Source organism: Triticum aestivum, chromosome 3B (genome assembly GCF_018294505.1).
Source record: "Triticum aestivum cultivar Chinese Spring chromosome 3B, IWGSC CS RefSeq v2.1, whole genome shotgun sequence".
Classification (NCBI taxonomy): domain Eukaryota; kingdom Viridiplantae; phylum Streptophyta; class Magnoliopsida; order Poales; family Poaceae; genus Triticum; species Triticum aestivum.
In genome coordinates this window covers 129,066,017-129,089,650 of record NC_057801.1, presented here as the reverse complement: position 1 = coordinate 129,089,650, position 23,634 = coordinate 129,066,017, and the positions used below count along the sequence as shown (strand labels likewise).

The following is a 23,634-nucleotide window of genomic DNA, read 5'->3' as shown; positions in this document are numbered from 1 at the left end:
TATGAAACACACACCATGTAGTACGTGAACTTCCGGCGGTTATCACTTTGGACTTCTCTTTGTTTCAAATAGTTGAATAGGAGAAACTTTTTAATGTAGAGCATTTTTGTTATTTTGTGTGTTTTTGCACATGTAAATACAAGGTGAACCTCTCTCACAATTTATTTTGAACTTCCCCGAGGAGACCACTTGAACTTCTAGCAACAAATTATTAAGAGTTTTCTTTTTGTTCTTTTTCCCTCACAAAACACACACCATGCAGTACATGAACTTCAGGCTGTTATCAATTTGAACTTCTATGTGTTTCACTTTTAGTAAGGGAATTTTTATGTTATTTAATCTATTTTTTAAACTTGAACTTCTCCATTTTTTAAACTTGAAGTTCCGGCTGGTATTGGAGTAAACAGTTTGAACTTCTATGTTATTTAAACTTGAACTTCTCCATTTTTTAGTAGCTAGAGAAAATCCTATTTTTATAGCAAATATTGAACCGCTCCGTTTTTTAATTTGAACTTCCTGTTTTTTAGACACAAAGAAAATTCATTTTTTAATTATTGTGTTTTTTAAGCGAGGGAATTCATTTTTAACTCTTTTCGAACTACTCCATTTTTTAATTTGACTTTCTTGGGCTTTCTATAAATGTAAAACGTATGTTTTTTCTTACAAACATCAAATTTCTATGTTAATTTAATTTGAACCTTTTGTTTTTTTCAAAAAGAGGAAAATCCTTGGATTTTTATTTTGGTACAAACATGTTTCTCTTTTTTTCTCATTTTTTACCTTTAATATTTATTAAGTTTGAACTTCCAAAGTTACCATTTTTGGGGTTTTCTTCTACCTACATAAACATCGATTGTCTCAATTGATTTAATTTGACCTTCTTTGGTTTTATTTATTTTTCCGTGTGTGTTTTAGTGTTATCCTTTTTCTTGAACTTTTCCTCTAACACTCATGCACAAACTTCTCCGTTCGTCACCCCTGAACTTGTGAATCTCCTTTTTTCATATGCATGAACTTTCATGGGACGGTCCTTACTAAAGCCAGATACATTTGTTTTCTCTTATGTTTGCACAAAGGAAGCTATTACTTGTGTCTCAATTAAAAAATCTAGTTAACTTCTCCACCACACACATGTTTTTCTGAACCTCAACCGCACCACCACACACACACGCGCGCATACATGCTCATTCTCCTCGTTATATTTTTGACCTTTATGCGCACAAATTTACAGAAACAACAACGTCCTTTTGTGTTGTTAGAACATGAAAAGATCATAAGAAAGCTGCACTATGCAGCGACATCGAACTGAAGCGGTCATCCAGGCTGAACTTCTCTGTATACATATGATATCCGGTAAAGAACACATGATACTGTTTGTAGTATATCCGGTAAAGAACATATGTAAAAAATAAAAAATGACCAGTTCTTTTTTGATATATCAACAAATAGGTGGAGATCAAAATCAAACAAGAAACAAAAATGTAATGTATTTTTTTTAATCTTGGTTGCTATCCATCAAAACTTGGGCATCTTATACAGAATCTGCATAGAACATAGAGAAGAACAACATCATCATGTGGAGAGAGGGGGGATCAACAATAATAGCAATTGGTCAAGCAGAGAAAGAGGAGCAAGGTGGATCATGAAAGAAGTAGCAGCAAAGGAGAAGAGAAGCAATAACAACAGAATGTGTATCAGTGTGTGCGAGAGCGAGGTGATGCAGCGCAGGAGATTCAGCGGGAAACAGTGATAAGAGGCAGGAGAGGAGGTGATGCAAGGGGGGCGGCGAGGGTGGTGCCGTGGAAGTGAACGTCTGGGAGTCTCGTCGTTGAACGGCCGGAGGTGGCGGCGGCGAACAGCCTGAGTGCCGCGGAGGTGGGCTCGACCGGGATGGGGCAGTGTGGCAGTAGGGGAGCCTCAACCACAACTTTTGAGAGCAGGGTCTCGTCCGAGTTCTGCCGGCGGCATCAACGGGAAGGGGAGGAGTGGCATGGATCCATCTGGGGACCTGCTCGGAACGAGAACTACTCGATCCATGGTGCGGGACGGCGGTTGCGCGTGGCCAACTGCAGGTCGTGGCCTCCTCCAGCTGCAGCATATGAACCAATTTCCATGTGGACTGGTGGCCGCCGACGGTGGGGGTTGAGGGTAGCGTAGAAGGTGGGGTTCGGGACGGGGAGGGCCGGCGCATCGCCGGAGGATGCTGGGAAGGGGAAGGGTGCGGGCTGCCGGTGGTCCGCTGGAAGGGGGAGGAGGTGCGGGCCGGCGGCGGCGCGCTGGGAGGGAGAGGAGAGGTGGCGACGGCGGGTGGAGGGGGCCGGGGAACCTTAATGCGGCGGCAAAAGGAGGCAGAGACGGAGATGAGCCGGGAGGAGGCGGGGACGGCGGCGCGCCGGAGGGAGGCGTGGGCGGAGGCGAGCCTGGAGGAGGCGGGAACGGCGGCGCGCCAGAGGAAGGTGTGGGCGGAGGCGGGAACGGCGGCGCGCCGGAGGAGGCGGGGGCGGCGGCGGGATCGGGAAAAGGTGGGGGAGAGACGATGGGATCAGGAGAGGGTCGTGGGGTAGGAAGTGGGCAGCGGGTGGGTCGGGTTGTTTTTTTAGTTCGGGAACACCTAATCGGGCCTATATAGGGCTGATCGTGATCATAATAACTATTCTGATCCTCTGATCAGAATAGTGCTACTCTATATATATATAGAGTAGCACTATTCTAATCACAGGATTAGAATAGTTATTTGGATCACGGTGCTCCATATATAGGCGCGATGGGATGTTCCGAAACTTCACAAAACAAAATAGACGCCTCATTTCCCACGGGCGCAGCCCCACCCCCGTGCCCCTCGCACCACCCCACCCCCGCCTGACTCCGGCCACCTACCGCCGGCGGCGGCGAGCAGATCCAGCTCCGCGCCAGGTCTGGACGCCCCTTCTTCCCCAGACCGCCGCCGCCCCGCCGCCTCCACCATCTTCCCCAGCGCGCTGCTGCCATCTTGCCAGAGCGCTCCCCTGCCCATGGGTCCCGCCGCCGGTCTCCTCCTGCAACCCCGCCGCCACCTTGCCGCCACCGTCCCCCGGACCCGGCTGCCACTCCGCCACACGCCTTGGATCCGGCCGCGGCGCCGCCCCCCACCGCGGGAGCTGACCGCCGCCCCCACCGAGGGATCCGTCCGCCGCCCCCACCGCGGGATCCGTCCGCCGCCCCACTGCGGCATTCGGCCGTCGCGATGTCACTGTCCATCTCCCGGTGGTGCCGTGCGGCGCGCCCTTACCTCCCCTGCGGTGCACCCCTCCTGTCCGGCGTGACCTTCCTTGTAAGCCGCCGTGACCTTCCCTCCCCTCCAGCGCGGCCTGCCCTCTGCTCCGCCGTGCCCTGCTACTCCTCCGCCACAGCTCCATCCCCACCCTCCCTCCCCCGAACAACTTCCTCCTGCTGCATCTTCCTCCTTCTCTCTTCTCCCAACTTCCTCCTCCCATCTCGTCTGATGTATCAACGTCACATAGTCTGTAAAAATTGTAAATCATTTGCTAACTACTGCTACGATGCTAAGTGTGTTTGGGGGTGCAAGGATGTGAAGCACCAGTATTTCTGTTTAATTCCCAGCCTTCTGGACTCGGTGATAATATGCACCCACACACGATGCTTTATTCTGCCGTAGATTTGCCTGACTGAAAGTGTTCTCGTATCGGAGCCGCCCTGTCAGTTCAGCTTGTGCTGCTTAAGTTTCTAGGCAAAAAATGCCTTTTGCCTTTGCAGGCTTTTGTCATTGGTGGCAGATACTATTGCCGCCATATGAGGCGTAGGATTATTCGTTTTGCTTTCCAGCCCTATGGATTGGTGGGTTCTTTGTGGCTACTACTTCTCAGAGCTGTACCATCTGAGTGCGTACAGAAAACAAAAAACATAGAGCAGTTTAAAATTTGTAAAAACACCATGTGTGTCTCCGATGACAGCAGATGGATGGGATTGATGGACACACACGGCGACCACCGGTGCACTCGCAGCCATGTTTGGACTGCAGCGACGACCGAATCAGACCTTCCCCCGGCATCAGCAATCTTCCTTCTCTTCCTGTTCATCAATGCACGCCGCCGTCCACTTGTGACTCTCCACCCGCTATTGTTAAAGACAAACAGTATTCTACATGAGAAGTTTTGTGTATTACTGCCCATGGGAAACTTGCTTATGAGATTTGACCCTATTTTTTTGATTGATTTTGCAGACCTTGGATTCAAAGAGAAAATGTGTATAAAAAGGGGTGATTCCGAAAGTTCAGGTGTAACGAACAACGAAGTTCAAACCAAAAAAATGTAAACAAAAAAAGCATGGAATTCAAAGAATAAAAACTATGGAGTTTCATAAAAAATAGCACGGGAAGTTCGTGTTTCAGAAATTCCGAAGTTCATGTGTAGCACATACAGAAGAAAAATCATCAAATGAAAAAAAAGACAGCCGAGGCCATTTCACTAAAAAGCAAAAATGCATAAAAATGTCATGACAAAATTCTATAAGAAGTTCAAATTTAAAAACCAAAGCAGGTCGACGTTAAAAAAAATGAAGTTTTTAATATCTAGAAGTCAAATTTGGAAGGTCAAAAATTTGAGCAAGAAGTTCAAATAAAAAGGTACTTCAAAAATCTTTATAACGGATTTTCCTCGTTTATAAAAAAATCAGAGAAGTCCACATTAAAAAATAGGAGCATTTCAAAAATCAGAGAAGTACAAATTAAAAAAGAGGAGCATTTCAAAAAATCAGAGAAGTCCAAATTAAACATAGGATTTACCTGTTCAAAAAATAAAAAACACAACACCCTTTTTTGCACTTTTAAAGACAACTCATAAACGAAAAAATGGTTGCTAGAAGTTCAAGTGCTCGGTGAGGAAAAGTTGAAAAATTCTTCTGAGAGAGATTCATCGTGTAATTTAGATGTCCAAAATACATAAAAATATGTTATTTTTGTGTTTTTAAAAAATTCTCTCAAACCAGAGAGAAGTTCAAATGATAACAATCGGAAGTTCACGTACTACATGGTGTGTATTTCATATAAGAAAAAATACAAAAAAAGTGAAACAGGGTGAAGTTCAAATAGAGATGCCCCAGAAGTTCAATTACTTCACGTAGTGCAAAAAACACCACGTAAAAAATCAGCACGTCAAAACAAGAGTGAAGTTTGAACAAACACGTCCTAGAAGTTCAACTACTTGACGCAGTGCAAAAAAACACGTTAAAAACAGTGTGAAATTCGAACAGACATGCACGAGAAGTTCAACTACTTCATGTAATGTATTCCTATTCGCGATGAAGGCAGAAATCATGATCTCGTCATTTTCTAATTCACTTCAAAATAGTAGGAAATCATTTGTGTAAGTTCAAGTCCTCGGTCGAAAAAAGTTCAAAAAATTATTGTGAGAGAGGTTTGTACAAACGAAATATCATTTGTCTGACATTGACGAATGTATGAGAAAATTACAAACGAAAATAGGTCATGGAAGTTCAATGTGAAAACAGCTGGAAGTTCAACTACTACACTGAATGAATTTCAGATTAAAAACTTTTAAAACCGTTGCGAGTATGAAAAAATGATCAACACGAGAAAGTTGCGTATTTACATTAGCTATCCACCATATATTACTTGCTCAATTCCGGTGAGTGTTCCTGTGAGTGGATGGAGAGCTACGGGCAAAAAAAGCATGTGAAAAACAGAGTGAAGTTCAAGGTTTCATACCGAGAAGTTCAGGTACTTCACGCGATGCATTTTTCACGAATCTGTTTCGCGATAAAGGCAAAACAAATGATCTCTTCGTTTTTTATATTACTTGAAAACGGTTGGGAATCAGAGAAAACCGTCAACATGAAAAAGTTTCGCATTTTCCGTAGCTTTTCAACGGTATATTATTTGCCTCGTTCCGGTAAAGTTTGTAGAAATTAAGGCGAAAATATGTTTTCAGCCATTTTCAAAATAAAATTAAAACCATAGGGAATTAGGAGAAACAATACATAATAAAAAGTTTCGCCTTTCCTCAACCTTTCCAACGCCGTATCATTTGCTGCATTTGGACTTACGGTTAAAAAATTAGCATGAAAATACAAACTCGGTGCAAGTTGTACCATTTGCTAAATTACTCTTAAACACTTGAAAATTAGAAAAAACTTTCAACACGCAAAATTTGCGCATTTTCGTAAGCTTTCCAACACCATATCATTTGACTCAATTGGATTAGCCGTTTAGAAATGGCATCGAAAATACAAACTCGACTGCTCGATTTGCGAAATTTTACGATTTTCAAAATTACTCATTATCCATAGGGATTTAGAGAAAACTTTCAACATGTGGAAGGAGCGGTTTTACAACAGCTTTCCAACGCCATATTATTTGCCTCATTCCGATAAACGGTTTAGACATGCAATCGAAAATATGATTCACGTTTTTTGTATGAAGAAAAAACGGTTTTCAAAACTGCTCTTAAACCGTTTACATTTTGTCAAAAATTTAACTTGTGTCATGATATTGGTGTCCATAGCTTTCCAACGGTATATAGCAAGCCCCATTTGGGCAATGTTGGCGGAAGTTCAACCTAGCACAAGCGAAAGTTCAGGTCGAACAACTCAGGCAGTAAAATTGCAAAAAACGCGAGTTCATCATGACCCGAGTGCAAAATCTGCCTATGAGTGAGATTCCTATTTAAAACGGGTATTTAGTTGCTGAAAATCGTTTGCAGATTACACTAACATCATATAGAACACGACTAAGAAGAATAATTCACGGGGGAAGCCACGGTTGCGAAGATAGCCCGAAGGTCGGGTTTGTACAGAGGGAAGTTCAGGCGCGTGTACAAACAAAAATACGTCACAGAAGTTCAACTACTACGCTGAATGAATTTTAGATGAAATTTTTTTAAAATCGTTGCGAGTATGAAAAAATGATCAACACGGGAAAGTTGCGTGTTTACAGCAGCTTTCCATCGGTATATCACTTGCTCAATTCCGGTGAGTGGATGGAGAGCTAGGAGCAGTGAATAGAGATATATGAGGAAAAAAGCACGTCAAAAACAGAGTGAAGTTCAAGTACACGTGCCGAGAAGTTCAGGTTCTTCACTCGGTGCATTTTCGAAGAATCAGTTTCGCGATAAAGGCAGAACGAATGATCCCGCCATTTTCGCAATTACTTGAAAACGGTTAGGAATCAGAGAAAACCATCAACATGAAAAAGTTCCGCATTTTCCGTAGCTTTTCAGCGGTATATTATTTGCCCCATTCCGAGAAAGTATGTAGAAATTATGCCAAAAATACGTTTTTATTCATTTTCCAATTTTACTTAAAACTGTAAGGAATTAGGAGAAACAATATATACAAAAAAGTTTCGCATTTGCTCAAGCTTTCCAACGCCGTATCATTTTTGCATTCGGACGTACGATTAAAAAATTAGCTCGAAAATACGAACTCGGTGGAACTTGTACCAATTTCTTAATTACTTTTAAACCGTTTCAAATTAGGAAAAACTTTTAACATGAGAAAGTAGCGTTTTTTCACAAGCTTTCCAATGCCATATCATTTGCCTCAAATGGATTAGCCGTTTAGAAATTACATTGAAAATACGAACTCGGCTGTTTGGTTTGTGAAATTTTACGATTTTCAAAATTACACTTTATCCATAGAGAATTAGAGAAAACTTTCAATATGTCGAAGGAGAGGTTTTGCAGCAACTTTCCAATGCTATATTATTTACCTCATTTCGATAAACGATTTAGAAATGCGATCGAAAATACGATTCATGTTTTTTGTATGAAGAAAAAACCGTTTTCAAAACTGCTCTTAAACCGTTTACATTTTGCCAAAATTTTAACTTGGATCATGATATTGGTGTCCATAGCTTTCCAACGGTATATCGCAAGCCCCATTTGGACACTTTTTAGACGAAGTTCAACCCAGTACAGAGGGAAGTTCAGGCGCGTTACTCAGGCAGTTCAGGTTGTGATCAGAACTAGTTAAGGCTTGTTAAACATTTATACCATAGCTTGCCACAGAACTAGTTAAGGCTTGCTAAACATTTAACGGTTTAAAAGTAAGTAAAAAATATGAAATAAATAGGGAATCCTCACTCCAATATAATAAGATGATCCAACGGTGTGATTGTGAAAATATGCATTTATGCATCCTCAGTGAAAAAAACAAGCATTTCAGCTCACTGCAGGATCAATATATATTGAAACATTTGTTCTTTTTGTCGAGGACACATGCAGTCATATTTTTTCAATCCATCCGTTGGATCATGTTATATTGTAGGTGTGTTGGTTCAGTATTTTTTTCAGGATTTTAGAGAACTTTTACACCGTTGAAAACCTTAACTAGTTTTGTGGCAAGCTATTGTAGAAAATCCTATATATATAGGTCTATTCTGCTAATATTAGCAGAATAACTATTCTACACACCATTTCAGCACTGCATGCTGAACGCAAGTGCACTGCATCTTCTTGACGACGAGCACTGCAATATAGACAAGTGAACTTCGCGTCGGAAAAAACTGCATGCAGAGTTTTTTCGGTACTGTTTTCGCTCTAATTTTTTGATTGTTTATCGGAACGAGGCATATAATATACTGTTGAAAAGCTATGGATTAGGCGCAACTTCTCTATGTTGAACACTTTTCGAGATTCCTCGCGGTATAAGAGCAGTTTCAAAAACGGCGCGACGGATGATGAGTGGCAGCGAACGTATTTTCGTGATTTTTTCTAAACCGCTCATCGGAATAAAGCAAATGATACGCCGTTGGAAAGATATCGTCAAGGCGCATCTTTTTCATATCTGTTATGTTTTCTAATTCGTTAGGTTTAAGAGCAGTTTCAAATTTACTAAATCGTGGAATTTTGTTTTTTAAATTTTTTCAAATATTCGGTACTATTTTTGCTCCAGTTTTTTAACCGTTTGTCAAAACGAGGCGTGTAATACGTCGTTGAAAAGCTATGGACAAGGCGCAACTTTCATATGTAGAAATGGTTTTGAGATTCCTTACGGTTTTTGGTTAATTTGGAAAATCGTGCGGCTAACTACGAGAGGCAGCGGCTGTTTTTCGAGAAATTTTTACAAACCGGTTGTCGAAATGATTCAAATGATATGTCGTTGGAAAGATATCGACGAGACGCAACTTTTTCATGTAGAACACTCTCTCTAATTTCTTACGGTTTAAGAGCAGTTTTGATTTTACCGAAAAGCGGACACTCTGTTTTCCGCGAGACCAAAATTGTCGTGTGTACTGCATCTGACAGAAGAACGCACTGCTTTCAGATTAAAAATCGTACTGCATCAGACGGGCAAACGAACTTCTTAATTTTTTTGTCGGACATAAACTTTTCCCACAGAAGTTTTTCTTTTTTTCAACTCTTTTTTGAACGAGAGTGGACCGCAACACTCCCAAAAGTGAACCTCATGAATTTTTGTTGTCTTTTTTTCATACTTATTAATTTTTTATGCGCGTTGACCAAACAAGTGGACTGCATGGACTGAGCGAGTGAACTACACCCAATATAGAAGCGAGCTTCTTTGAGATATTATGTTTCCTTGTTTTACAAGTGGGACAAGTGAACCACGTAGAGTTTTATAGCAAACTGCATGGGACAACAAAGTGAGCGTCAAAGCCACATCTATCAGTTTTGTAGCAAACTGCACGAGACAACAAGTCTCCTCGTTGAATGCAATGAACCACAAGACTCCTCGAACTGGGCTGCATCAACACATTTTTTTCCTCGAAAATGAACTATTTAGTGCTTGTTGAAACAAACTTCTCAACAAATAGTTTTTACACACAATACATCATATCCCAACCGGGTACATTTGATAGACAAATAAAATCCACAAACAACGGTCTAAATTGCATGCCTGCTTGCTCCGAGCTGCAGGCCGCACACACCCGCACGACACCACATCAAATGCCGACGTGCAACGCCAAGGCATCCAAGCTACCATGTAGAAGTGAACCTCATGCCGGCACTAGCCGAACTACACAGAGGCATTTTAACAAACTCATTTAGAAGCTGAATTCACCCAAATCAACAGCCATAATCTGAAAAAATACACACAAAATTATTTGCTAATGGGGATGAAGTGCACCAAACTGTACGCTCATATGGGTGTAATTAGAATAATCATTGATAGTCTAGGCTGCCCGAACCAAGCTAGTAAGCTGCCTTTTCCCAAACTTTTCACATCAGAACTTCATACACCTATGCATCACACTGCACAACCAAATTATACAGCAAATAAAACATCCATCCACCAGGCAATCGAACTACATGCCCTGCACACGATCGTCAAGAACTACAGATGCATTTAAAATTTTCTTCAACAAGTGAACTACAGTGCCTGGGCCAAACTGCACCTATGTGGAGCGATGCGACCCATGTCTCTGTCGGCAGCCAAATCTAGGAGACGGAGGTGTTGACAGCTAAAAAGCTAGAGCATCACCTCTAAAGTGCACTGCATGCGCACTCGCCGGAGGACAGTGGCACATACCGAACCGAGCTGCAGGGTGGCCACATGATCGATCGTTGACCTCGACGACGGCAATGGGCGCACGGCCTGGGGGAGGAAAGGGAAGGGCAGAGGAGTAGGAGGGGCGGCAGAGGGATCTTGGCAAGATGGTGGTCACCAGATCCTGCGAACCACAAGGCACACACCATCGTCCTCCTCGTCGTTTTTTGTCAGTGCCACTGCACTGTACATCTACGCACTGCCGAACCGCACACAAAAATGAGATGGGGTAGGGAAGATGTGGCACTCTGCTGGTGACCACTAGGGAGGAGGATCCATTCGGGGGTGGTGGTTGCCATCAGAGGAGTGGCTGCTGCGGCGTTGGGGTAGGGTGGCCCGTGTGCCAACGAGTCCAGGAAGGTAGGGGCGCGGTGCCGGTGAGTCACGGAGAAAGGAAGGGTCACCGGGATCCATGGCTACGGAAGGGGTCAGCGGCGTCTGCTGCTCAGGGAACGGCGACGTGTAGACGGAGAAGGCCAGGGAGTGACAAAGGGAGGTCAGGCAGGCCAACGGCGGCGCAGTGGCCGTGGATCTCAGCCGGGATCCTCGTCGGCGTCAGGGGAACAACGTCCACACCTCTGGAATGGGTGGATCGGCCAGGGGGAGGGACCCCTGGACTGCAGGGAAGTTCAGGGTCGGCGGGACCCCTGGACTTTGGCGGATCCGACCCAGGGAAGGAGGAAGGAGGCGGAGGTATGGGTGCGACGAGGGAGCCGAGCTCGCGGGGGTCCGCAGTGTGCCCGGATTTGGCCTTCTGCTGCTCGATTCCATCGCTGGTGGCACGACGGGGCCTGATCCAACACCAGGGAGGCGCTGGTATCATGGCGGGGCGCGCCGGCGGTGGGTTCGTCGAGGGTGCGGTGCACGCGGCCGGATCCGGCGGTTGGAGGTCCTGGGGGAGTGTGGCGGCGCGGGGAAGAAGCTGGTGTTGCTGGGGGGGGGGGTACTGTGGCGTGCGGGGAAGATGGGGAGGCCATGGCTTCCGGGGACGAAGAGAGGCCCTTGGCGGCGGTGGTCGCACGGATCTGGGGGCGGCGCGGTGCCTCGGCAGTTGCAGCGCCTGCGGGGGTAGGTGGCTGGGGAAGGGAGGCGGGGGGAACCGGGGGTGGGGTGGGAGGTCGCCGCGGGTAGGAGTCCTACGGGGAAGAAGGTGGGTTGGGGGTGGGGTGAGTGGGGATCGTGGGGTTCTATTCTATTCGGCTCGGGGTTCTGTTTAGGAGCGTGGGGTAGTTTTGAAGTGTTAGCAGAATAAGCCGAAGTGGTGTGCAGAATAAGACTCTAGAGGGTGTTATCATAATAGACCCACCATATATATATATATATATATATATATATATATATATATATATATATATATATATATGGAAAATCCATCCTACCACCCCGGGGTAGTTACCCAACATGTCTCATATACTATCATGTGGTACTATATATATTACTTTATTATTTTAAATATATTCGTATACTATATCTAAGATATTTCAAAGCAAGTTACATGAAAAAATTGCATATGAGCCCATAGTTTTTTATTATATTTGTGAAATACATACATATTTGTATGTAAAAAAGAGCATACTCAAAACATGATATATGCTACCTAAAAATTAATATATATATATATACTACCTAATCATTGTTATATACTACATACTACACGTACATACTCTTGATTTTGACGGATACTACATACAACATACAAAACTACATATAGAATGTGGTTTTGGTGAGTTGTGACAATGGCGTCACCTGAATCGGCACCCTTCAAGTGCTTTGAGATTCGCTCCTAAAAGTGAAAAAGGTTCTTTTTCCCTCATTTAGCGAATATGCAATCTATATGTGGCTGGTACAGTGGCTTCTTTCTATATAGGCTTCAGGCCATGCTCTAAAGGTTCCATGTTATGAATGGATACCTTTGGTTTTGCTTTCCAAATTGACAGTACCATCACATTGCTATTTTGGTGAAACTATGCATGTTTACTTTGCTTTCTGGCAGGCTGTCCTGCTGCTTCTGGTATTGCCTCTTTGGGATGATGCCAAAAAGTTCTGCAAATTCAGGCCCATGTGAACTTTCTGACATGCCGGTATGCTTCTTATCAGCTTGCCATTTTTTAACGTTGACATCGATGCGCTTGTTGACAGACTAGTCTGCAGGTTGTGAACTTCCCAATCTCAAAGTTTGGTACAAGTTATCTTTGTACGTGTTAGAGCTGCAACTAAAGCACCGAGCAAAACCATTAAGCTAGTTGTACCAAGCCATCTACAATAAAGTCTCGTGCTATACATAGAGCCAAGTGCCAAACTTCACACAGCTCAAACAGAATACAGGAAGCTCGCCGTATGTTCTTCCGTGTAGGTTCTGAATTTGAATCGGAATAAACCTCGCCGAGTTTGCCATCAGACTTATGAAGGTACACAATGTTAACTTGGAATTAGACCTTAAGAAGAAATCAGAGATTGTATGACTGGCCAGTTCTTTGATGACTGTATTTTCTATTTGTCACCTGGAAAATTGGTTGGCATCAGTTGTCTTAAATATATGAGATGTAGAACCCTGGGAAACAAAGTATCCGAATGAGCTCTTTGAGCACTCTGGTTTCAAATCATGATGACAGGACAAGATGATGATTCATCGCGCCCATCCGACATCAGGGGCATGCAATGAAACAGACAATATGTCTTAGTAGTAGGCGAGATATATAGTGTCAATTGCAAAATAACAGAAACAGTAACGCGAATCCAAATAAGCATGATGGGATCCAAATTACAAATAGCACGAATTAAAACTAAATTGTCTGGATGGAGCTACTGCCCCAAAATAAAAATTAAGCAATTCCACAAATTTAGGTCCTTCACGACATGGAAATGGAACTAATCATTACGGATCATAAGGCAGTCGTTATTTGCCTGCCATTTTTTATTACTAGCGCTTACGCTTGTAAGACGACTCTCCTCCGCATGTCGATGCATAGTGACCGCCAAGGAAGCATTTCTTGCAGGTCACCTCCTTCGGAGGCTTCTTGGGGCCATCATATGTTGGACACTTAGGAGTATAGTGCCCTTCCAACCCACAGTTTTTGCACCTCCTCTTTGCAGATTGGTTGTTTGTCTTGCCAGTCATGCTCCCACTTCCTCTCTGACTTCCCATGCTGACATGTGTTTCTTCCACCTCAACATCCTTATCTTGATCATCACGTTCTTCTTCTTGGTTGAAATTGTCCTCCTCTGAATCGCTTGAGGTAACTGGACCCACCAGGTGGCAAGGGCAAGACCTTGTGAAATGGTCCTTTGATCCACATATTGCACACTTGTTTGTTCTGGTTGCACTATCACCTGCTGCCTTGAAGCGCTTTGTTTTTGGTCTTCCCTTGCTGGCCTTCTTCTCGGGAGGAAATAATTCCGTGGTTTCATGGAATTCATCTCCTGTTTGCGGTTGTGCATTAGCAAGACCTTGCTTTGAATTGTGCGCCGATCTCTTGGTAACTACGGTTGGGTTTCCAGACTCAGGATCTTTATGGTTGATGTTTGGTTGATCTGGTTTATTATTCACGGCGACTGCACTGCGGGTGCCATGAACTGTTTCTTGAACTACTTCAATTGACTCCAATTCCTTTTTCAATGTATCAAGGGCGGCCAGCCCATGCTGGAAATGATCAACACCCTTGTTAGCCAACTTAACGATCTCCAATGCTTTAACATAAATAATGTTGTGCCTGAAAGTCTTCGACACTTGCATGCTCACATCCTTCTGATAAGTTTTCAAGTGTTCTGGAAGATTGTCCCTGGCATCTTTTGTCCATCTCTTCATAATGTATCTACTAGGAATTTGTCGGGCACCAACGTGCACCATGACCTAAACACACATCATAATCACTGATCAGTATTGTGTCAGCTAACTCGTTAACAACGCACACCATCAGAAAAATAATTGTATTACCTTCAAGATATGACGACAAAGCAACCCAGAGTGCTCGAACATTCCGCACTCGCATGAGTACATATCACTCTCCCTATCAACATTCACCTCATACACCACTTTGCACCAACGCTGCCTCCTCTCAGCGTCAGCATGTTCTATGACAATCTTTCCGTCAACGTGATTGCCCTTAACATGGAAAGATCCCGACTGAAATAGCTCTAGTGAAAACAACTTGAAAATTGCCCTGGTGTAAACCTCAGATGCCTGCCTCTCAATAAGAACATTGGATCTTATTATCTTCTGATCCTGAAAATTTAAATGCGCATTTTATAATTTTCTAGAAGTTTTTGAACAAAAAGAATACATGCGTATCTTTTGAGAGCAAGTTATATCACCTTGTTCATGTGTCCGTGCTCGAAATCTTCTTCAGCACATCTGTCGGCGTACAACTTTGTGTACTGATGGACAAAGCAATTGATTAGTTTTTTTTTGAAAAGGGGGACTCCCCGGCCTTTGCATCAGAACGATGCATACGGCCACTTAAATAAATAAAATAGGTTCAACAATGTCATAGAGTTTTGAAATAAAATGAAGGCGAGCTCACACAGAGCCTCGACGCTAAAACAGGAAAAGGCCATCAAGCCACAACCGGCAGGCAAAATAAAGATAGGAAAACTAATTGCCTATCCTATTATATGACCGCCATCCAAACCGGTTGAAGATATCCCGCGCTACCATCTCCCACCAGGCTGATCCAGTAACCAAACGCTCCCTGGCCTCCGTCGGAGTGAGTAAGGACCACATACGGATCAGCGCCGTAGCACGGAATAAAACCTGCAAAAAATGAATAGTAGTTATTCTGTTAAAGACCAAATCATTTCTGCAGTTCCAAATTGCCCATAACAATGCATACACTCCTACACGAATATGTCTAGCTGTTTCGGACTCTATCCCATCCAGCCACATTCGAAATAACGACCCGACCGTACTCGAAGGAGTAATGTTAAAAGCAATTTGCACAGTGCGCCACAAAATTCTCGCCAAAGGACAATCAAGGAAGAGATGCTTAATGGTCTCGTCCTGATCACAGAAGCTACACCTAGTAGATCCAGTCCAATTGCGCTTGACCAAGTTGTCTTTTGTTAAGATTACCTGTTTATGGACAAACCACATAAACACCTTAATTTTCAAAGGCACTTTAACTTTCCAAACATGTCTGGTGCTAGGAATGACCGTGGAATTGATGACATCGGTGTACATCGACTTGACAGTAAATTGTCCGTTCCTAGTAAGCTTCCACCTTAGCTGATCAGGCTGTTGCGCTAGCTGAACTTCCATTAGTCTACGATGGAGCCAAGCTTCCCATCTCGCACCAGCAAGCACCCGCCGAAACTGAATATTAAGGGGAGTGGACTGCATAACCGTTGCAACTAGCGCATCATGTCGCTGGACAATTCGATATAATGTTGGGTACTGAATTGCTAATAGTGCATCACCCAGCCAGGTGTCCTCCCAGAAACATGTGCCATTTCCATCACCGACAATAAACTTTGTTCTATTAAAGAAGGTGACCTTGACTCTCATAAGCCCCTTCCAAAACGGCGAATCAGTTGGTCTCATTGTCACCTGGGACAAAGTTTTGGACTGCAGATACTTGTTACGAAGAATCTGCGCCCAAGTTGCATCAGTCGGACCCGAAAGCTTATACAGCCACTTACTAAGTAGGCATCTGTTCTTGACCTCAAGATTTTCGATACCCAACCCCCCTTGGTCCTTAGGTCTACAAATGACATCCCACTTGGCGAGTCTATACTTTCTCTTAAGTTCATCACTCTGCCAAAAAAATCTTGATCGGTAAAAGTCCAGTCGTTTCCTAACCCCAACTGGAACCTCAAAGAAAGATAATAGGAACATCAGCATACTCGTAAGTACCGAATTAATAAGAATTAACCGGCCTCCATATGACATAAGTTTTCCCTTCCAGCAACTCAGTTTCTTTTCAAACCGATCCTCAATGCATTTTCACTCTCGGTTTGTAAGCTTACGATGGTGAATAGGTATACCTAAGTAAGTGAAAGGTAAAGCTCCTAATTCACATCCGAACAATTGCCTATAAGCCTCCTGTTCCTCCTTGGCTCTACCAAAACAGAACAATTCACTTTTATGAAAGTTAATCTTTAACCCAGACAATTGTTCAAATAAGCAAAGCACCAGCTTCATATTTCTCGCTTTTGCCAGTTCATGCTCCATAAAGATGATAGTATCATCAGCGTACTGTAAGATGGACACTCCCCCATCAACTAGGTTGGGCACCAAGCCTCCCACCTGACCGGCCTCCTTTTCCCAACCAATTAGGATTGCCAACATGTCAACCACAATGTTGAACAAAACAGGGGACATTGGATCTCCTTGCCGCAGACCTTTATGTGTCTGGAAATAGTGCCCAATATCATCATTTACTTTAATTCCAACACTCCCTTTTTGCGGAAAGGATTCTACCTGGCGTCGCCAAGCCTCATCAAAACCCTTCATGCGCAGGGCTTGCTGAAGGAATGGCCATTTGACTTTGTCGTACGCTTTTTCGAAATCCACTTTGAAAACAACCCCATCCAGTTTTTTCATGTGGATTTCATGGAGCGTTTCATGAAGGACCACTACCCCCTCAAGGATATTCCTGTCCGGCATGAAAGCAGACTGGATAGGCTGCACAACAGTATGCGCAATCTGTGTGAGTCTATTGGTCCCGACCTTGGTGAAAATTTTGAAACTGACATTAAGAAGACAGATTGGCCTGAATTGCTCAATCCTCACAGCCTCTGTTTTCTTAGGAAGATGGGCAATCGTTCCAAAATTTAGCTGAAATAAATGAAGCTGTCTAGCAAACAAGTCATTAAACATAGGCAACAAATCCCCTTTAATGATATGCCAGCACTTCTTATAAAACTCCGCTGGGAAACCATCAGGTCCCGGCGCCTTGTTATTCTTCATTTGCGAGATGGCCTCGAGCACCTCACTCTCCGAGAAAGGAGCCGCAAGAATATCATTCTCCATCGAAGTAAGCTGAGGAATATCCTCAACCCTTGACTCGTCCAGAGACACATAGTTCTCTTCTGGAGGGCCAAACAGCTTCTTATAGTATTCGGTTATGTACAATTTTAGGTTATCCTGTCCTACAATCGTACCCTCATCTTGCTCAAGCTGAAAGATCCTCTTCTTTCGATGCTTACCGTTAGCGATCATGTGAAAGAATTGTGTGTTCGCGTCCCCCTGGACAACACGCCGGACCTTGTCCCGCAACGCCCACTTCAACTCTTCTTCTCTAAGAAGTTCTTTGAGCCGCAATTCCGCCTCTAGCTTGGTATGCAGCTCCGCAACCGGCAGTATCGTGGTTTCCGCTTTTACATCCAGAGACTGTATAAGGACAAGGAGCTTTTCCTTTTCGGCCTTATAAATCCCGCTCAGATGCTTAGCCCACCCACGTAGGAAACTCCCCAAATGCCTAATCTTATTTTGCCAGCGCTGAAGCGCGGTCCTCCCTCCTGAATCCTTAGCCCACTCTCTGGCCACAAGATCCAGGAAGCCATCTCTTTCAAACCAAGCCATCTCAAAAGAGAACACATTTTTGTTCCCCAGGTGCGTGGGTTCACCAGAGTCGACAAATAAAGGCGTATGGTCAGAAATACCACGGGACAAGGCCTGGACAGTCACCAGGGGAAACTTCTGTTCCCAATCAACGCTAGCCAACACTCGGTCCAACTTCTCATACGTCGGATTTGGCATCGCGTTCGCCCAGGTAAACTTTCTACCCGAGAGCTCAATTTCTCTCAGGTCCAGACTTTCAATGATAGTGTTAAACATGAACGACCATCGTCCATCAAAATTATCATTGTTCTTATCCTCACGCCGCCTAATAATATTGAAATCACCCCCACCAGGATGGGCAACTGCTCGGAGCCACAAATCCGAACAAGATCAGCCAAGAACTCAGGCTTGAGCTCGGGCTGTGCAGCACCATACACCGCGACAAGAGCCCAATTAAACCCATCAACCTTCGATCGCACCCTAAACTTGACAGCAAAGTCTCCCATGACCACACTGCGAACCTCAAGCGCATCACACCGAGAAGGATTCCACCCGACCTCCCTCTCGGTGGTAAGCAATGCCAATCGAAATCTATACCTCCCGAAAGAGTATTTAGAAATTGAGGTGCAAAGTTATCTCTACCCGTCTCCGATAGAGCTATGAAATCTAAACAATGCTCGACAGACGCCTCAGAAAGAAACCTTCTTTTAGCCAAGTCCTTTAGACCTCTGCTATTCCAGAATATTCCTTTCATATTTCATCATGGAATTTTGTTGCCGTACGTATCCTAGCACTCCTACGCACAGCGGAAACCGGGTAGACCTTCCGTTTCCACTTGCGCTTGGGGATCGTTTGATTCTGCAACTGGTCCTCACAACCAGTCTCAGACGGGCTAGCCAACACTATTTCGGTAGACTCAGCCTGAACATCCTCATCAGTAGAAGGTTGCATAAGATCCGCACAAAAGTTATCTAACACCCTCACCCCGAGCGCATCAACCTCAGAATCACTCATAGGTTTGACAGCCGCAATATTACGGATCATCTCTAAGGCCCACTCAGCCTCTAGGTCTAAAAGATCATTAACAGAATTAGAAATTTCAGTGTCATTACTACCCAACGAAACACCTAATTGATTTGCATTCTTAACAATATCATCATTTGAGAAATGCAAAATGGAATTAGATGTATTGACCGACATACCAGTAGTGACCTCGACGTCACGAAGCTTGGCCGCCCTCATGGCGCACCGCTGCTGAATATCGTCCACGTCAGGCTGGCTTTGGAGTCGTCCACTCATCCGGCGCCCCTTGGACACCGGATCTTGAATCCCTCCAAAAGCGATGACCTCCTCCCGAGAGATCGAATCCCTCCAAAAGCAATTGATTGGTGCAGACCGAGAAACATATGATTTCAGGACATTCTTCATGCACTCACTTCGCTGGGTGCTGCACATTTTAGCGCAGAAATTCCCCTTCAGATACGGCTTCGCCCATTTGTGTCTGACTTCATACACTTGTTTCATGAATGAGTTTGTTTCAAGCCCGTAATGCAGAGTTATTTCCTCCCACTCCTTTTCAAACTCCTGTTCTGTCATCATCTCATTGATGAGCATGTTGAAGTCATTGCGAAAAGGTGTACCATTCCTATACATACTACCAATTTTCTCCCTCATCTTCTTCAACACATGCCATTTACACCAGACGTGTGTCGAAGAATCCATGACGGCAGAGATAGCACACTCCATTTGCCTGCTTTGGTCTGTTAAAGAGGAAATTCAAATTTTTGATGAGAACCAGTATGATAAAATATATGTTAGATATACACAAATGCTCATTTTTCATTCCTAGTTACCTGTCAATATAGTCAAAGGCTGTTTGTTGTCCATTGCAGATAGGAAAGTTTCAAAAGCCCACTTGAAAGAATCTACAGTCTCTTCACGGAGAAAAACACAACCAAAAATGCAGCATTGGTAGTGGTTGTTGACGCCGACGAACATACCAACCGGCATCTCGTACAAGTTGCTCTTATTTTTCGAAAAGGACAAGTTGCTCTTATAGGTTGTGTCAAACATTACTGCATCGCCGAAACAACTGTAATCCTCCCTACTCTTTTGGTGACACCTAAACAAACCAGAAACCCTTCTTTCTTCGTCAGTTTTGACTGCAAAAAAGAATCCAGAGTTCTCTGCTTGCATCCTTGAAAAAAGGGCTAGGGTCTTGCTAATGTCATCTTGACTGTGTTCATGAGCAATTGATGAACACATTGACTTCAGAGACCTTTTGCGGAATGGCACGTCTTCGTAGGAACCATGAATATCAGCCATCACTCCATAGACCTTAGTAAGAGACACATTGTTAGCACGCAAGTGCCTAACAATCTCCTTGATAGATGAGTCCACGTACTTGTGACACTTCAATGTCTTCCTTTCACCAACAGTATCAGCCATTCTGTGGTTGTGCTCTAGTACCACGTTGGCATAATACCATCTGTCGTCGTCAGTTCTGTTCAGTCTAACCATGGCGGGGCAGTTGGTTCGAGATGACTTTGTGTCTGATTTTTTGCAAGAACCCTGTAATAATATGAACAATTCAATGATTTTGCTTCTGTGAAAATTGTTCTACTAAGGTGCAAATGTATCATATTGAAACTCACCTCGCAGGAGCATAGAAGGTCTTGCTTGGACTTGTATCCATGCTTATTTATGTACTTGTTGCCATGCCTGATTCCAAAACCGATCTCCCATGAATAAGCGTTGTAGAATTGATATGCCTCCTGCTCGGAGTTGAATTCCATCCCCTTGCATGGCTGGAATACACTTTCTTCCCTTCCTTGCCAGCATCCCTGAGTGCTCTCTCCAAGTGTCCACCGCAATCTCCTGTCGGAACCCTGAAGGCTTTCCCCTTGCGGTTTCTGAGCAATATAAGATTGTTACCAGATTATCAGAGGTCATAATTTTACACCACGCTCTTAACGAAAATGTGTACCTTTGTCTTCTGATCCATCCTTCAGTGTTGTCTTCCTCGACTACTGTTGTTGTTGCATTCTCCCCGATGGGTGTCCCATGCTCACTCTTTGGTTCTTCTACTTCATCCGTGATCTCGACTTCCGGGCCGTTACATCGGTCAGGTGGATCTGAACGTATTTTCTCTTCTTCTGTAGACATTTTTATTCAGATGAAACTCTGTTATTCAGGTTGTAACATCTATCAGAATGATCACATATTACGTAAACATATCAATGGATGAATTTGTGCCGCATATGTTATCCTGTTTCCGTATAGTAAGCTGAAAAAAAATACAATCCTGATATTCACCTGCTGCTATTGGGGCGACTCTGTCTCTTACGCCATTTGTAGATGTACTCCGCCACATTGGGATCGATACATGGTGTTCGTCATCGTCTAAATTCTAAGATGCACCAGGAGGTAAAGGAACATTTTAATGGCACTGAGATTACTTGAGGTCAGCGAAAAAAGCAAGATGAATCCCGTTGCATATGCTGATGGCAACTAACCTGACGTCCTCGTAGCTCGATTCCTTCGTCTGGTTGAGGGAAGCCAAGGTTTGTCCGGGGCGGAGAAGCCATGCCACCTACCATGCGGTGGAGGCGGTGTCGACGTAGAGGTCTGGTAGCAGACGGCTAGATCGGAGCGCAAGGTCGGCGGCGGTCACAAGAACCCTACCCTGCACTAAGGTGGATCGAGGAAGAAAGGGGCTGCTGGGGGTGTTTTGCGTGGAGGGTCGGTCAGATGACTAGTCAGTCGTCACAGATCACTCACGGGTTACTGTGGCTTACCCTCGCCCGTGAACGCAAGGCCAAGGTTGACGTCGGTGGTCGGTCCATAGGTCAGACGGGCTGGCTTTGCGCCGCAGGTGCAAAAAACGGCAAGCGAGTAGTCCATCTGCTGAGAAGGTCAAAGGTGGAATCGTTTGACTGCAAGGTTTGCGTCGCATGCGCTTGGGTTGAGGCACTGACATACTTCCACTCCGCTGAAACGCTGCAGGATATACGGCCGCTAGCGTCTCCTATTCAACAAGTTATTTTTGAGTACCTTGGACCATGGCTTTACGAACCGCAGCTGCTTACACAGCAACCATTTCAATTTAGTGGCCCTACCGTGCAGTCGTTTGCTTTTCAAAATGCATTACCATGAATTGATTTTGTTTCTTTGCATGAACAATTGAAATATGGACCTCCGCACTTTTTCAATGATTGATTAGTGGGACAACCGTCGAATATCCAATTCTGAGACCGGGCTCATCTGTACCCGGTCAAACAAGAATTCATAACAAAATTCAAAAAATCCAAAAAAATTATGAAAGGTGGACAATTTGGTGCGTGAGGTGCGTTCCAAATTTCAGAGCATTTGTACAATTGAGTAGCTCTCAGAAAAAAGACAAATTGGGTCAGAACAGTATATGAATAGTACACTATTTAACAGACCCCAAATTTGTCTTTTTTGCCCAGAGCTACTCAAATGTCCAAATGATTTAAAATCTAGGTCGTACATCACACACCAAATTATCTACCATGCCTAAAAAATTGGAAACTTTTGAATTTTTCTTGTATTTGTTTTTATTTTTACTCAGCGCAGGTGCAGATGATCCTGGGAGCCAAAACGCACTCGACAACTGTACCATTCACAATTTGTGTAACAAGCGTTCATGAGTGCTAAGGGCAACTCCAAGAGGGCGACCCAACTCCAACAGATCCTCGACGCAGGTGTAGATGATCCTGGGAGCCAAAACGCCTCACTCAACAACTGTACCATTCATAATTTGTGTAACAAGCGTTCAGGAGTGCTAAGGGCAACTCCAAGAGGCCGACCCAACTCCAACAGACCGACGTCGGCCTGTAGCTGAGTGCGACAACGCTGGATCTTCGCCTCCCGCATGGCATGTTGCCGGCACCGGTGGTGCTCCAATGGGTTTAAAGGCCATCCGTGCGGCATGTTGACGTCCGACCATGAGACCGGGATGGCAACGGTCGATGGGCAGGTAGATGCGGTCGCGCTCAGCACTCGGCGGTCTCAAGGTGAATGTCGTCGCACGGCGGCGCACTGAGAAGGAGCCGACCTCGTGGTAGTGCGCTCCGGGCATCCACTTCCAAGGCATGGCTGAAGGAAATATGCCCTAGAGGCAATAATAAAGTTATTATTTATTTCCTTATTTCATGATAAATGTTTATTATTCATGCTAGAATTGTATTAACCGGAAACATAATACATGTGTGAATACATAGACAAACATAGTGTCACTAGTATGCCTCTACTTGACTAGCTCGTTTATCAGAGATGGTTATGTTTCCTAGCCATGGACAAAAGAGTTGTCATTTGATTAACGGGATCACATCATTAGGAGAATGATGTGATTGACTTGACCCATTCCGTTAGCTTAGCACTTGATCATTTAGTATGTTGCTATTGCTTTCTTCATGACTTATACATGTTCCTGTAACTATGAGATTATGCAACTCCCGTTTACCGGAGGAACACTTTGGGTACTACCAAACGTCACAACGTAACTGGGTGATTATAAAGGAGTACTACAGGTGTCTCCGAAGGTACATGTTGAGTTGGCGTATTTCGAGATTAGGTTTTGTCACTCCGATTGT

At 44.2% G+C, this 23,634-nt stretch overlaps 1 protein-coding gene across 1 annotated transcript; it reads right to left on the bottom strand.

The window, feature by feature from the left end:
* Positions 1–13,214: 13,214 nt before the first annotated feature.
* On the bottom strand, positions 13,215–21,799 carry LOC123068969 (protein FAR1-RELATED SEQUENCE 5). The gene is made up of 9 exons (XM_044491677.1): positions 21,535–21,799; positions 21,335–21,428; positions 21,006–21,174; positions 20,674–20,931; positions 19,873–20,590; positions 19,222–19,779; positions 14,833–15,271; positions 14,456–14,743; positions 13,215–14,371 (listed from the first exon to the last, which is right to left on the bottom strand). Exons 3-7 carry the CDS (start codon positions 21,021–21,023, stop codon positions 15,129–15,131), a joined length of 1,695 nt encoding a protein of 564 aa, XP_044347612.1. The 5' UTR covers positions 21,024–21,174; positions 21,335–21,428; positions 21,535–21,799; the 3' UTR covers positions 13,215–14,371; positions 14,456–14,743; positions 14,833–15,128.
* Positions 21,800–23,634: the final 1,835 nt, after the last annotated feature.